This window comes from Pseudorasbora parva, chromosome 7 (assembly GCF_024679245.1).
Source record: "Pseudorasbora parva isolate DD20220531a chromosome 7, ASM2467924v1, whole genome shotgun sequence".
Lineage (NCBI taxonomy): Eukaryota > Metazoa > Chordata > Actinopteri > Cypriniformes > Gobionidae > Pseudorasbora > Pseudorasbora parva.
The window spans coordinates 6,675,361-6,688,661 of record NC_090178.1 but is presented as its reverse complement, the minus strand read 5'-3'; the positions used below and the strand labels follow the sequence as shown (position 1 = coordinate 6,688,661).

At 38.7% G+C, this 13,301-nt stretch overlaps 1 protein-coding gene across 1 annotated transcript; it reads right to left on the bottom strand.

Moving 5' to 3' along the window:
* Window positions 1-930: 930 nt before the first annotated feature.
* On the bottom strand, window positions 931-12,806 carry gpatch3 (G patch domain containing 3). The gene is made up of 7 exons (XM_067447894.1): window positions 12,250-12,806; window positions 10,006-10,757; window positions 8,362-8,536; window positions 6,012-6,071; window positions 5,786-5,907; window positions 2,948-3,075; window positions 931-1,250 (listed from the first exon to the last, which is right to left on the bottom strand). The coding sequence occupies exons 1-7, from the start codon at window positions 12,617-12,619 to the stop codon at window positions 1,064-1,066; spliced, it is 1,794 nt and encodes a 597-aa protein (XP_067303995.1). The 5' UTR covers window positions 12,620-12,806; the 3' UTR covers window positions 931-1,063.
* Window positions 12,807-13,301: the final 495 nt, after the last annotated feature.

The following is a 13,301-nucleotide window of genomic DNA, read 5'->3' as shown; positions in this document are numbered from 1 at the left end:
AATAAAAGTCCCGTTGGAATTTGTAACATATTAATAGTATAACGTAACTTTTCAAAATTATAAACGCAACACTTTTGTTTTTGGCCCTTTTTTTTCATGAGCTGAACCTAAAACTTCTTCAATGTACACAAAAGGCCTATTTCTACTTCCTATTTCAAAGGGCGCGCATGTTCCCAGGTGTACAGAAACACAAAACTCGCTCCTCCCCCCGATCTGTCTGTACACAAATCCTGGAAGCTCAGCTGAAAACATCCCAGTCCTTGCATGACCAGCATCCTCACCAGACATGTCACCCATTGGGCATGTTTGGGATGCTCTGGATCGTGTTCCAGTTCCTGCCAATATCCAGCACCTTCGCACATCCATTGAACAGCAGTGGACCAACATTCCAGAGGAGATGTGTTGCCCTGCGTGAGGCAAAAGGTGCTCACACCAGATACTGACTGGTTTTCCGACCAACCCTAACAATATAGTGTGTACATGTAGTTAATTAATATCGCTCAGTACTTATATAATTAAATGGTAGAAATAAAATGTAGCCATATTTTTTATATACAAATTGACATTGCATTAATTCTTTTTTAATACATTTTCTTTGTCAATACTTTAGAACAGGGATGGGGAACGTTGATCCTGGAGGGCCACTCTCCTGCAGTTTAGCTCCAAACCTGAAAAAAATACTCACCTGCCTGTACCTTTAGTAATCCTTAAGACCTTGATTACTTTCAAGTGTGTTTGATTAGGGTTGGAGCTGAATATCCGCAGGACACTCACTGGCCCTCCGGGATCAACATTCACCACCCATCCTTTAGAAGGTTCTGTAACACATCTAACGTCTGTACATTATACTGCATCTGCTATGTAATAAAGATGACACATCTGCACATACACATCATAAGTGTAATAAAGATTAATTGGACAAAACCAAAGTGTTTCTTTCCTTTGAATACTTTTAATACAAATCACAGAAAAAACATTTACAGCTCTGTGTAAAACATTCTTTGACAGACAATAAATATCCAGTCTTTATAAAATGTTAGTGAACATAACTAGAAAACAGCGTTCATCTGTTTGGGTCAGTGCTGCCCCCTGGCCGCCAGCGTCTGTGCTTCATGCTGGTGCTGGGTTGACGCCGCAGGAGTTCATCACCTTTATCAATGTCTTTAGGTTCATCGTAAATTGTTGATATATGAAATTCTTTCCTGGGTTTTTTAAGTGGAAGGAATGAGCTAAGCTTCTCTCCATGGTACCTGCAAAACATGAAATCAAATCATTAGTCATAATGTATCAGTCTAGGCTAGCCCAGGGGTGTCTAAAGTCAGTCCTGGAGGGCCACTGCCCTAACCTGACATGGTCATACTCAATTCTAGTCAGAATATGAGTCTGATTCTGCTCCATTGGGCTGTGATTATGGGGCGTGTTTCAACCAAACCAGGAAAGACATCAATTGGATAGACCAACAACCAATCAGAGCAACGAAGTGACACATAACATTAATTGTCAACAGAGCTCAACTGCACTGTGTTGCCAAGTGTGCGGTTTTCCCACGAGTTGTTTCCCATGTCCGCGGGTTGAAGCGACCTCAATTATGATATATAGACCCAGGAATGCGTATTTTAGCAGGCAGCCTTGCCAAAATAACACATATTTTACCCCCCAAACACCCTTTTTTTCCAGAGAAAACATTTCTCGCTCCCAGGACTACGAGAACAAAATTACGTAATTTTGTTCTTGCAGCCCTGGTTTGGTAGTTCTCGCAGCTTGTTCTCGACACATCACCTAGGCAGAACTTTTTTTTTTTCTTATGGGTGTCCGAGAACTATTGTGTGATTGGTCAGAAATTTAAAGTGGGCGTGCAGAGAAATGGAGTTGTTCGGCACCTGCTTTTCTTGTGAAGTTTAGAATGTACTGGCCAGAACGAACTTTGTTCTTGCCACTTCGAGAAAACGAACAAATGTCTTTCTTCTTGCAGAAGCATGTCCCGAGCTGTAGCTCTAACTTGCCTTAACACACCTGCTTGAAAGTTTCTAGTATGCCTAGTAAGACCTTAATTAACTGGTTGAGGTGTGTTAATTTGGTGTGAAAAAAAGTGAAAAAACAAAAAAGTGAAGAAAACCCCCCCCCCAAATTTTTTCAAAGACCCAAACTCGGAATCAATGAGATCCTTATAACAGAATACTAACATAAAATGCATACACAGTAAATATAATTTGTCACACTGTCATCTCCCAATAATATGTCCTAGTAAGATGATATTTAAAATAAATACTTAGTTTTATGATCAACGCTCAGTAGTTTCAAAACATATAATGCAAGACAATGATGATTGAGAGATGAACAAATAAACCTTTTCAAACTTAATGGATCATATTTGAACTAAAATAATATTTTTATGGACAATGAAAGTAAGTGTTCATCTTATAATTTAAAATATAAAAGGGGTTCGTACACATTTCTACCAATACATTTCCATGAGTTTTAGGCAAATATGCATGACCTAACATTCCATGAAGCACCTGTGTATACATGTAAAATAAGAATAAAAATACATGTTTAAATCTCAAATCACAGCATATCTTAACTCATTAATGACAGGCTATGTGGTTTAATACAAAATAAACACTGACACCAGTAAAGAAGGTTCTGTCTGACGCTAGCAATGGATTAACACACATCAATCGGAGGCAACAAGAAGTCATTAAAAGTGTCCAGTTACACTGACAGGATCTTTACACGGTGGCAGTGCCAGAGACAAACCTTTGGGATATAAAATTGGGTAACTAAGAAGATTTTAAAACAGTCTTGCCACCTATTTACGATTCATCTCATTGGAAAACAACCACTCACACCAAAAAGCTGATAAGGTCCATACGATGGATAGCAGGATACGATACGATGTGTGAAGCAAAGGAAAGCGATGCAGTAGATCAGAGACTTCCACACTCACCCAAATCCTCTCTTGCAGTTGGGATGCTGCCCTTCGCTCTCTAAAGCCTCGGTCAGTCCCGCCTGGCTGTTCCCGAGCCCTTCTCCGTCCTTCCAGCCCTGTTTCTCCATCACACGCCGACCAAATCCCTGCAACACACGAAAGCTTATTTATGGAGAAATTACATTTAATTAAAAAATTATATCAATTAATGAAGATTACATTTATAATGGTTTCATTTTAATTATAAAAATAATGTAAATATAATATGGTCATTTTTAATTTATGCGTTTTAAAAATTTATTTTAAAGCTGCAGTCCGTAACTTTTTGTGCTCTAGTGGTTAATAAACAGAACTGCACGAGTCTTGCGGAAGAACATTGCAGCCGGAGCTACTTCTCTCTGTTTATGTCTATGGCGAGTCACGCAGAGACTGAGCTCTTCCGCAGCATCTCCTACCAGACCGACCTGAAATAGTCCCAATATAAACACTTATTAAAGTGTACCATAATGACTTAGGGTAATACAAAAACACGGATTCATGTTGTATATTCTCATCACGGTATATCATTTTTGTAAATCTTGAACAAAAAAATAGTTATGGACAGCAGCTTTAAATAAATAATAAATCCAAATTCATGAAAATTACAATGATAATGATTTAATTTGAATTATAAAAATGTGAATGTAAATATAAAATGGTAAATTTATATATTTTTATTTTATATACATAACTTTTAATGCTACAATACAGGGAGTGCAGAATTATTAGGCAAGTTGTATTTTTGAGGATTCATTTTATTATTGAACAACAACCATGTTCTCAATGAACACAAAAAACTCATTAATATCAACGCTGAATATTTTTGGAAGTTTTAGTTTTTAGTTTTAGCTATTTTAGGGGGATATCTGTGTGTGCAGGTGACTATTACTGTGCATAATTATTAGGCAACTTAACAAAAAACAAATTTATACCCATTTCAATTATTTATTTTTACCAGTGAAACCAATATAACATCTCAACATTCACAAATATACATTTCTGACATTCAAAAACAAAACAAAAACAAATCAGTGACCAATATAGCCACCTTTCTTTGCAAGGACACTCAAAAGCCTGCCATCCATGGATTCTGTCAGTGTTTTGATCTGTTCACCATCAACATTGCGTGCAGCAGCAACCACAGCCTCCCAGACACTGTTCAGAGAGGTGTACTGTTTTCCCTCCTTGTAAATCGCACATTTGATGATGGACCAGAGGTTCTCAATGGGGTTCAGATCAGGTGAACAAGGAGGCCATATCATTAGATTTTCTTCTTTTATACCCTTTCTTGCCAGCCACGCTGTGGGGTACTTGGACGCGTGTGATGGGGCATTGTCCTGCATGAAAATCATGTTTTTCTTGAAGGATGCAGACTTCTTCCTGTACCACTGCTTGAAGAAGGTGTCTTCCAGAAACTGGCAGTAGGACTGGGAGTTGAGCTTGACTCCATCCTCAACCCGAAAAGGCCCCACAAGCTCATCTTTGATGATACCAGCCCAAACCAGTACTCCACCTCCACCTTGCTGGCGTCTGAGTCGGACTGGAGCTCTCTGCCCTTTACCAATCCAGCCACGGGCCCATCCATCTGGCCCATCAAGACTCACTCTCATTTCATTAGTCCATAAAACCATAGAAAAATCAGTCTTGAGATATTTCTTGGCCAAGTCTTGACGTTTCAGCTTGTGTGTCTTGTTCAGTGGTGGTCGACTTTCTGCCTTTCTTACCTTGGCCATGTCCCTGAGTATTATATGGCCAAAGTATATGGCCAAACTGGTGGCAAGTGGCATCTTGGCAGCTGCACGCTTGACTTTTCTCAGTTCACGGGCAGTTATTTTGCGCCTTGGTTTTTCCACACGCTTCTTGCGACCCTGTTGACTATTTTGAATGAAACGCTTGATTGTTCGATGATCACGCTTCAGAAGCTTGGCTATTTTAAGACTGCTGCATCCCTCTGCAATATATCTCACTATGTTTGACTTTTCTGAGTCTGTCAAGTCCTTCTTTTGACCCATTTTGCCAAAGGAAAGGAAGTTGCCTAATAATTATGCACACCTGATATAGGGTGTTGATGTCATTAGACCACACCCCTTCTCATTACAGAGATGCACATCACCTAATATGCTTAATTGGTAGTAGGCTTTCCAGCCTATACAGCTTGGAGTAAGACAACATGCATGCCATGGTCCATAATGTTTAAACGAAACTACAACAGGGCGCCGCGAGACTTTATGTAGTTGTCCACGTTGGTTGCCATGGTTTCTACGGCAGTAAAAGCGGAAACCGAGGGTTACGCAGATTATGATGCCATTAACAGGCGACTCCCTCACACGTCCCCGCACCATGGTTAAAAAAACGAAATTTTCTCAATAATGATTTACAAATAGTTGGATACATTTGGGATATTGTAAGTACTGATCACTGGCGTAGTGGTTTTTGGAGATTTAACTGCAAAAATCCTACATATTGCACTATTAATTTATGAAAATGACATTAATAATGGTTTCATTTTAATTATAAAAATATGCATGTAAATATTATAATTATGCATTTTAATTTATGAAAAATAACATGTACACTTTGTGTTGAGGCAAGTGAAAATATTGGCAGGGCAAGCAGAAATATGAACAACTGAATTTTTTTTTATTGTTGAGCCTTACTATTTATTGTTCACACTATTTTTAAGCACAGATTGTTTAGAGGTGCGACTAACGGTACAAAAGTAATGAACGCTTTCAAACATTCAAATTGGTTAGTCAAGAACTATCACTAGTCTACACTGTTGAGTCATTGAGCAGTGAAATATTAAAACATCCAAACCTTTGTAAACCTCTCAAATCTGCCGATTTTTTGTTGGCGTCCCGGCAGCCCGTCCAGACCCTCCCGCAGTCTCCTCTCAGAGCGCATGCGCACATAATCTCTGGCATCCATGTCGCCGCCGTCTGAAACAATCACAGTAATGAATCTCGGACAGCTTGTGTTCAACGTCGTATAAACAGGACACAGATGTCCTCGTGATGTTTCAATCTAATCATGAAGAGTTTACCTTTGTCATAATAAACACTCATATCCACATCCCAGTCATCCGCTGTTTGTTCGTCAAAATCTGTGTAAAATCAAAGGGGAAGGATGAGCAACATGTGCTGACAAAAATGATGCACATATAGAAAATTTAAAAATAAAACTAAATAAAATTCAGGTGTCTGATCAGGCATAAGATTATGAGGTGAAGTAAATAACAAATCATCAACCAAATATAATAGAATAATACCTCTCTGAGACGAGGTAGTATAAGCATATTGATCTTTCTTGAACCATAACTAATTTAAAACAACTTCAGATCAATCGTGATGATTTTTTTTAAATACACCAATCAGGCATAAGATTATGACAGGTGAAGTGAATAACACTGATGATCTCTTCATCACGGCTCCTGTTAGTGAGTGGGATATATTAGGCAGCAAGTGAACATTTTGTCCTCAAGCTGATGTGTTAGAAGCAGGAAAAATGGGCAAGCGTAAGGATTTGAGCGAGTTTCACAAGGGCCAGATTGTGATGGCTAGCATCTCCAGAACTGCAGCTCTTGTGGGGTGTTCCCGGTCTGCAGTGGTCAGTATCTATCAAAAGTGCTCCAAGGAAGGAACAGTGGAGAACCGGCGAAAGGCTCATAGGCGGCCAAGGCTCATTGATGCACGTGGGGAGCGAAGGCTGGCCCATGTAAAACAGACGAGCTACTGGAGCTCAAATTGCTCAAGAAGTTAATGCTGGTTCTGATAGAGACGTGTCAGAATTAGGGATGCACCGAATCCAGATTTTTGAGGTTCGGCCGAATATCGAAACCACTGGTTAAGTTTCTGCCGAATCCAAAACCGAATCCAACTCCCATCCTCAGTCCATTATCACAGTAAACACATTAATGACAAACAACGTCCACAGCAGTGTATTTTTAATTTAATTTTAATTTAAAAAAAGGCAACATTATGCCAGGATGACTGTACCGTATTGCTGTCTGTAGATTCCTTCATGCACAACTCTTATTCTCTCGGATGGGAAGTTCGGTTCTTTTCCGTGAAACGGTTCTTTCGGACAGTTCGTTTCAATGAACCGGTTAAAAAAAAAACGGATCACCGCTTCTTTTACGTCCTTACGTAATAACGTCATTTCTATCATCCCGGCGGATGAAAATACATTCAAACACATTCATATAAAGCATCTGTAATTAAAACTTAGTATAGTAATTATTATTGTCATCATCATCATCTTGGATGATGTTTTTTAATTCATGTTTTGCAAAAGCACTCAATACAGCCACTGTCGTGCAAACACTGATGTTTTACACAGATTAAATAAACTTACATTGACATAACATAAACTTACACAAATCCTTGATTCACCCGTGCTCATATATTATCAGCATCTGTTTTCCGAGAGAAACAGCAGCCGTCCCACTCCGAGAGAAACAGTTCTGTTCAAGACGACGCAATCACGCATGCAGTATCTCAGCTCACCGGTTCTCACAGCAAAACATGTCTCAGTTCAGTGAACTGTTGGAGTTACAACATATACTTCAAGATATTCGTTTATTTCTAGTCTGAGGGACTGTCACTCATGTCAGAAAGTGAGTAACTATAGTAACTTGTGGGATCAGCGCTGATTTGAGACGCGAACCGTTTAGAACGATTCAGTCCGATTTGGTGAACTGGTTCGACCGGATCACTAAAAAGATCCGGTTAAAAAGAACGATTCGCTCGCAAACCGGACATCCAGCGGCTATTGTTTAGGGTTCTTGCCACCACGAGACAAATCGGCATTGCAAATTGAACATATAGCTCGACTTGAATTGCCTTCTTGTGACTGAAAGTACTGCCAAACAACACATTTTCTGTTCACAAGTTCCATTTTCACTTTCTCACAGCCTACTGCATTCGAACGGTCCACCTAGTAACACGTTGCCATAATCAACCGCGGCATCATGTTCGACCAGTATCGCGTAGTGCAAGCGGGTTCGGTGGAAAACAATTCTAAGGTTCGGCAGAAACCGAACCCAGTCAAAAAGCCCAATATTCGGCCGAATTCGAATCCTGGATTCGGTGCATCCCTAGTCAGAATACACTGTGCATCGCAGTTTGTTGCGTATTAAAAAGGGGAGCCAACCCAATATTAGGTCATTATGTTATACCTGATCTGTGGTTTAAATTACATTTATAATTTTTTTCGTGATGGGCCAATGAAGGTTGAAATCTGAACTACAGGACCAACAAAGCTCCTCCATTTATTCTTTCAGTATGAACTCCAGATGCAGCTCCTCTCACAAATGTAATATTAGAATACACTGGATGTAGTCAGCTATTTTATTAGAACTTGGGCTGGAAATTTCATCAATCAAAAAATGGTACCTCCTTCTTCCTCCTGCCAGAACTGAGCGTCTGTGTAGAAGACGAGGCCCGATCCGCCCTTCTCCCACTTGAGCTCGATCTCCTCCTCATAGAGCCTCTCTTTGGAGCGCTCCTGGCTGGTGACATCATCGTGGAGGGCCTCATGACGCTCCCACTCCTCACAGCGGTCATCGTCCTGCAGAGGACACATATTATTCGGCATGCAGATTTGAGCAAATATGATTCATCTGAGCGCAAAAAAACATCAATCAGCAAATTAAAGTCCCTTTAAATAGCTCACATTGGGAAACACAGGCGAAGCACTGCTACTTGGGCGCAGAGATATCACGCAACACACCGCGATCGCTCAACAGGCGTGAGGATGAGAGCCGTGATATCTCTGCGCTCAAGTAGCAGTGCTTCGCCTGTGCTTCCCCATAATATAGACCCAAGTCAATATCTGCCTAAATCACCTAGTTTTAATCTGCATCGCCATTTGTACTCGTTGTGAATACGCAGGTAGTAACTAGGTGTTTTTTTTTTTAAACTTTTACTCAGGACATGCTAGCTGGCAACATAGGATTCCTTTTATTTTGCTAAGCTAAGCTAGCGGCGACCCTGCCCAACTAAAACAATGCATACAGTGAGACAAATGCATTTGCCCGCATATCTAAATGTAGGAAAAAAGTTGAATAAGCCCTATTTCTAAAAATGGTGGAGTGTTCCTTTAAAGCTGAAACTCAAAGCGCTTTACATAGAAGGGGGAATCTCCTCAACCACCACCAATGTGCAGCATCCACCTGGATGATGCGACGGCAGCCATATTGCGCCAGAACGCTCACCACACACCAGCAAATGGGCAATGGGCACCAATGGGCAAATTTGGCCAGGATACCGGGGTTACACCCCTACTCTTTATCGAAGGACATCCTGGGATTTTTAATGACCACAGGGAGTCAGGACCTCGGTTTAACATCTCATCCGAAGGACAGTGCTCTTTGACAGTATAGTGTCCCCATCACTATACTGGGGTGTTAGGACCCACACAGACCACAGAGTGAGCGCCCCCTGCTGGCCTCACTAACACCTCTACCAGCAGCAACCTAGTTTTCCCAGTTGGTCTCCCATTCAGGTACTGACCAGGCTTAGCCCTGCTTAGCTTCAGTGGAAAACCAGTCTTGGGCTACAGGGTGATATGGCTGCTGGTCATTAAGCAAAGGGAAGCATTAACGTGAACTTGAATTTAATGACTTAAATATTCATCTGTACTCACATTAAACTATGGAATGGCTTTAGAACACTTATAATATAGTGCATCAATCATTGATGATGCTTTTATATGTTTTTGTGTCTTTTTTGGGGCACTGGGGTTTAACAATAACACAGATTATTATATGCACAGCATCAGATTTGGATTGGCTCTGTCTGACCGATTCCCGATCTGGCAAATAATGCCGAATCAGAGTCGATACCAATACTGAGTATCGGATCTGTGCATTCCTAATTTAAAACATAAATAAAGTTGATTATTAAATATACATAAAATTATATTGTGTATACATAAAATTAAATTAGATATAAATTGCAGCCTGCCCGGTTTAATTATCACTAAAGTCATTTCGGAATAATAATTTTATTTCTATATGTCGGACAGCCCTAACTCACATCATCAGGGCCTGACAGCTCCTCTTCACTTCCTTCGTCCTGTGACTCTTGATTGACAGGTGAAGTGGGCGTGTCCTCACCCAACGTTTGTGTGGTTGTGGGCGTGTCCTCACCCAACATTTGTGTGGTTGTGGGCGTGTCCTCGTCTAACGTTTGTGTGGTTGTGGGTGTGTCCTTGTCTAACGTTTGTGAGGCTGTGGGCGTGTCCTCGTCTAACGTTTGTGTGGTTGTGGGCGTGTCCTCGTCTAACGTTTGTGTGGTTGTGGGTGTGCCCTCGTCTAACGTTTGTGTGGTTGTGGGTGTGCCCTCGTCTAACGTTTGTGTGGTTGTGGGCGTGTCCTCGTCTAACGTTTGTGTGGTTGTGGGCGTGTCCTCGTCTAACGTTTGTGTGGTTGTGGGCGTGTCCAGGCTGCCGGCACTCGAGATCTCCACTCCTCCCGCTGTGTACACGCTCTCCTCTGCCGGCGTCACGACTGTGCTGTTGTAATATAGGTAGGGCACGTTGCCGTAGCGCCGATGCGAGCCCGTTTTGGGAAAAGTGAGACCCAGCTTGCGGATGAGGCGCGGCGGCAGGCGACAGGACTGAATGAGTTCAAGGAAAACAGTCACAGGGGTGCCGACATTCCCTGCTGGCATGAGGGACGGCGGATTGAGCTCTGGCAGGCCCTTGAGATCAGTCATGGAGAAATGCTCTGATTGGCCAATGTGGCGTCTCATCTCACTCTTTGTCTTATAGGGGAATGAATTGTGCTCTATAAACAGAGATAAAATATGATGATTATCTGCTCATGCAACAAGAGACATTTCAAACCAGATGACCCTTGAACCTTACCCATAATTCCAACAAAAGGTCATTAAGTCTCATATATACCACATTTAAAACCCAGTGTCTTAATATAATTATTTTAAATACTGTTTATATAACAAAAATATGTAATTTTTTTAATTATATAAAATACAAATGTAAGCAGCATGATATATTAATAATGAAAAATACATTTATACTAAGAATTTGAATTATATAAAAAATAAATATAAATGTAAATATAAAATGAAAAATCTTAATTACAAAAATGTAAACAAAGTGATAAATCTTAGCTTATTAAAATGTTACATTTATAAACATTTTAATAAAAAATAACATCTTAAATTACGAAACATTATATTTTGTACATTTTTATTATAATATATATATATATATAAACATAAATATTAAATGATTAATCTTAATTTATGAAAACATTACATTTATATTTTTATAAATGTAAAGATTTATGTAAATTTATAAAACTAAATGTAAATATAAAATGATAAATCTTAATTCATTAAAAAATGCATTTATAATATTTAACATTTTCAGTTTAAAAATATAAATAAATATACAATGATTAATCTTAATTTGAGAAAATTACATTAATATTTTCTTAATTTTACTTATAAAATAAATAAATATATAAATGTAAACAAAAAAAGATTCATCTTAATTTATGAAAAAATATTTATCTTATCTTAATATCTTATTTTTTATTTTAATCATAATAAATTACAAATAAGATAAAACAATAATCCTTAATTTATTGAAAATGTATAAAATTATAAAAGCAAATATAAATTAATAAATCTGTGTTATTTAAAATTTTAATGTTAATTTTAATGTTTAAGAAATTAAAACATTTACATTTTCTTAATTTTGATTATACAAATTAATACAATTACAATAATAAATATTGTAAATATTAGTCAAATTTATGAAAAATTGCATGTATAACTAACTATAAAACAGATATAACATAAAATGATAAATCTTAATTGATCAATGACAACAAAAAATGTACTGTGTGTGTGTGTGTGTGTGATGTTTGCTATTGTTATTGTTATGACATGTTTTTGTTATGCACACAGATTCATGGGGACTCCTGTCACTGTGGGGACCTAAATTGAGGTCCTCGTGGGGACAAAAGCTTATAAATTATACAGAATGAGTTCTTTTGAAAATGTAAAAGACAGAAAGTTTCGTGTGATGGGTATGTTTAGGGGGGTAGTGTAGAGTGATACAATATATGGTTTGTACAGTATAAAAACCATTACGTCTATGACGAGTGGACAGAAAGGCAGCGCACCAGACGTGTGTATGTGTGTGTGTGTGTGTGTGTAAACATTGGCAGCACAAGTAAAAATCTGAACACTGGCTGAACAGTCCAAACTATTATAATCGTCGTACTTTTATTTTGAAAGGTCACTCACCGGCCTGATCTGACACTTTGACTCTTCGAATCAAACACTTTCTCCGCAGCCAGTTTCCTTTTGAGTCGATCCACTGGTTCCCTGAATACATTTTCGTGAATCTGTCGGATTCCCGTGAGCGAACCGACACCACACAGCAACACAGACCCGAGTGTTTCCCTTCGGGCCCATCGGGACCCTGCGTCCGCTCACCGACTCCAGCATCCGCTGCGGTTAACGGCACACGAACCTCCGGCCGATGGCGGTAATGGAAACACACGAATCCTTTACTCTCTATAAACTGGCTGAAATAGTTTCTCAGATCAGCGGATCGGAGCCGGGCAGGAATGTTGTTTACAACGAAATACGTCGCCTCTTCCAACGCCGCCATACTTGAGACTGTGAAGTCAGCAATCACGCCTCGACACACCGGGCAGAATTTTTTTTTTTTCAAAATAAAAGTAAAAGCAAAAAATACAAATAAAAAATATACAAACAAAGCGTTTAAAATAACAAACGCTACAGTATGTTGATATTTTATTTAACACGTTTTTATGTTTGTAATCTCGTTATAAGTATGCAGTTTTGGACTTTTATGTCAATTGAGATAAGTCAAAATGATGTCATAATTATGAGTCTAAATTACTAAAGTCAAAATTATTGTCGAAAATGGGCTGTAAATGTAAAGATAAAATGATAAGCCTTAATTTTAGGGGGGGGGGGGGGTGCAATATGTATTTTTATATGTAAACTATAAATGTAAATATAAAATGCTAAATCTTAATTTATGTATTAAATAATGCATTTATATTATTTAACATTTCCAAAAATATAAATATACAATGATTAATCTTAATTTAAGAAAATGTTGATATTTTAATATTTTATTTAACTTTTTTTTTTGTAATCTCGTTATACGTATGCATGTTATGTCATAACTTTGATTAATGTCATGTCATAATTGTGCTTAATAGTCAAAATGATTTGCTTACTTGTATACTTAAAATTTACCAAAGCATTTTTTTTTATGTGGCGGAAATGGCCTTCAATAGTTCTATGTATTACAGCATATT

Excerpts from the sequence above, each read along its gene's own strand:
- gpatch3 (XM_067447894.1), bottom strand. The coding sequence starts at position 12,619 with ATGGCGGCGTTGGAAGAGGCGACGTATTTCGTTGTAAACAACATTCCT. Across the intron at positions 5,908-6,011 it reads GAGTGTTTATTATGACAAAG|ACGGCGGCGACATGGATGCC; the intron begins GTAAACTCTTCA and ends TGATTGTTTCAG. Across the intron at positions 3,076-5,785 it reads GATTTGAGAGGTTTACAAAG|GGATTTGGTCGGCGTGTGAT; the intron begins GTTTGGATGTTT and ends CGTGTGTTGCAG.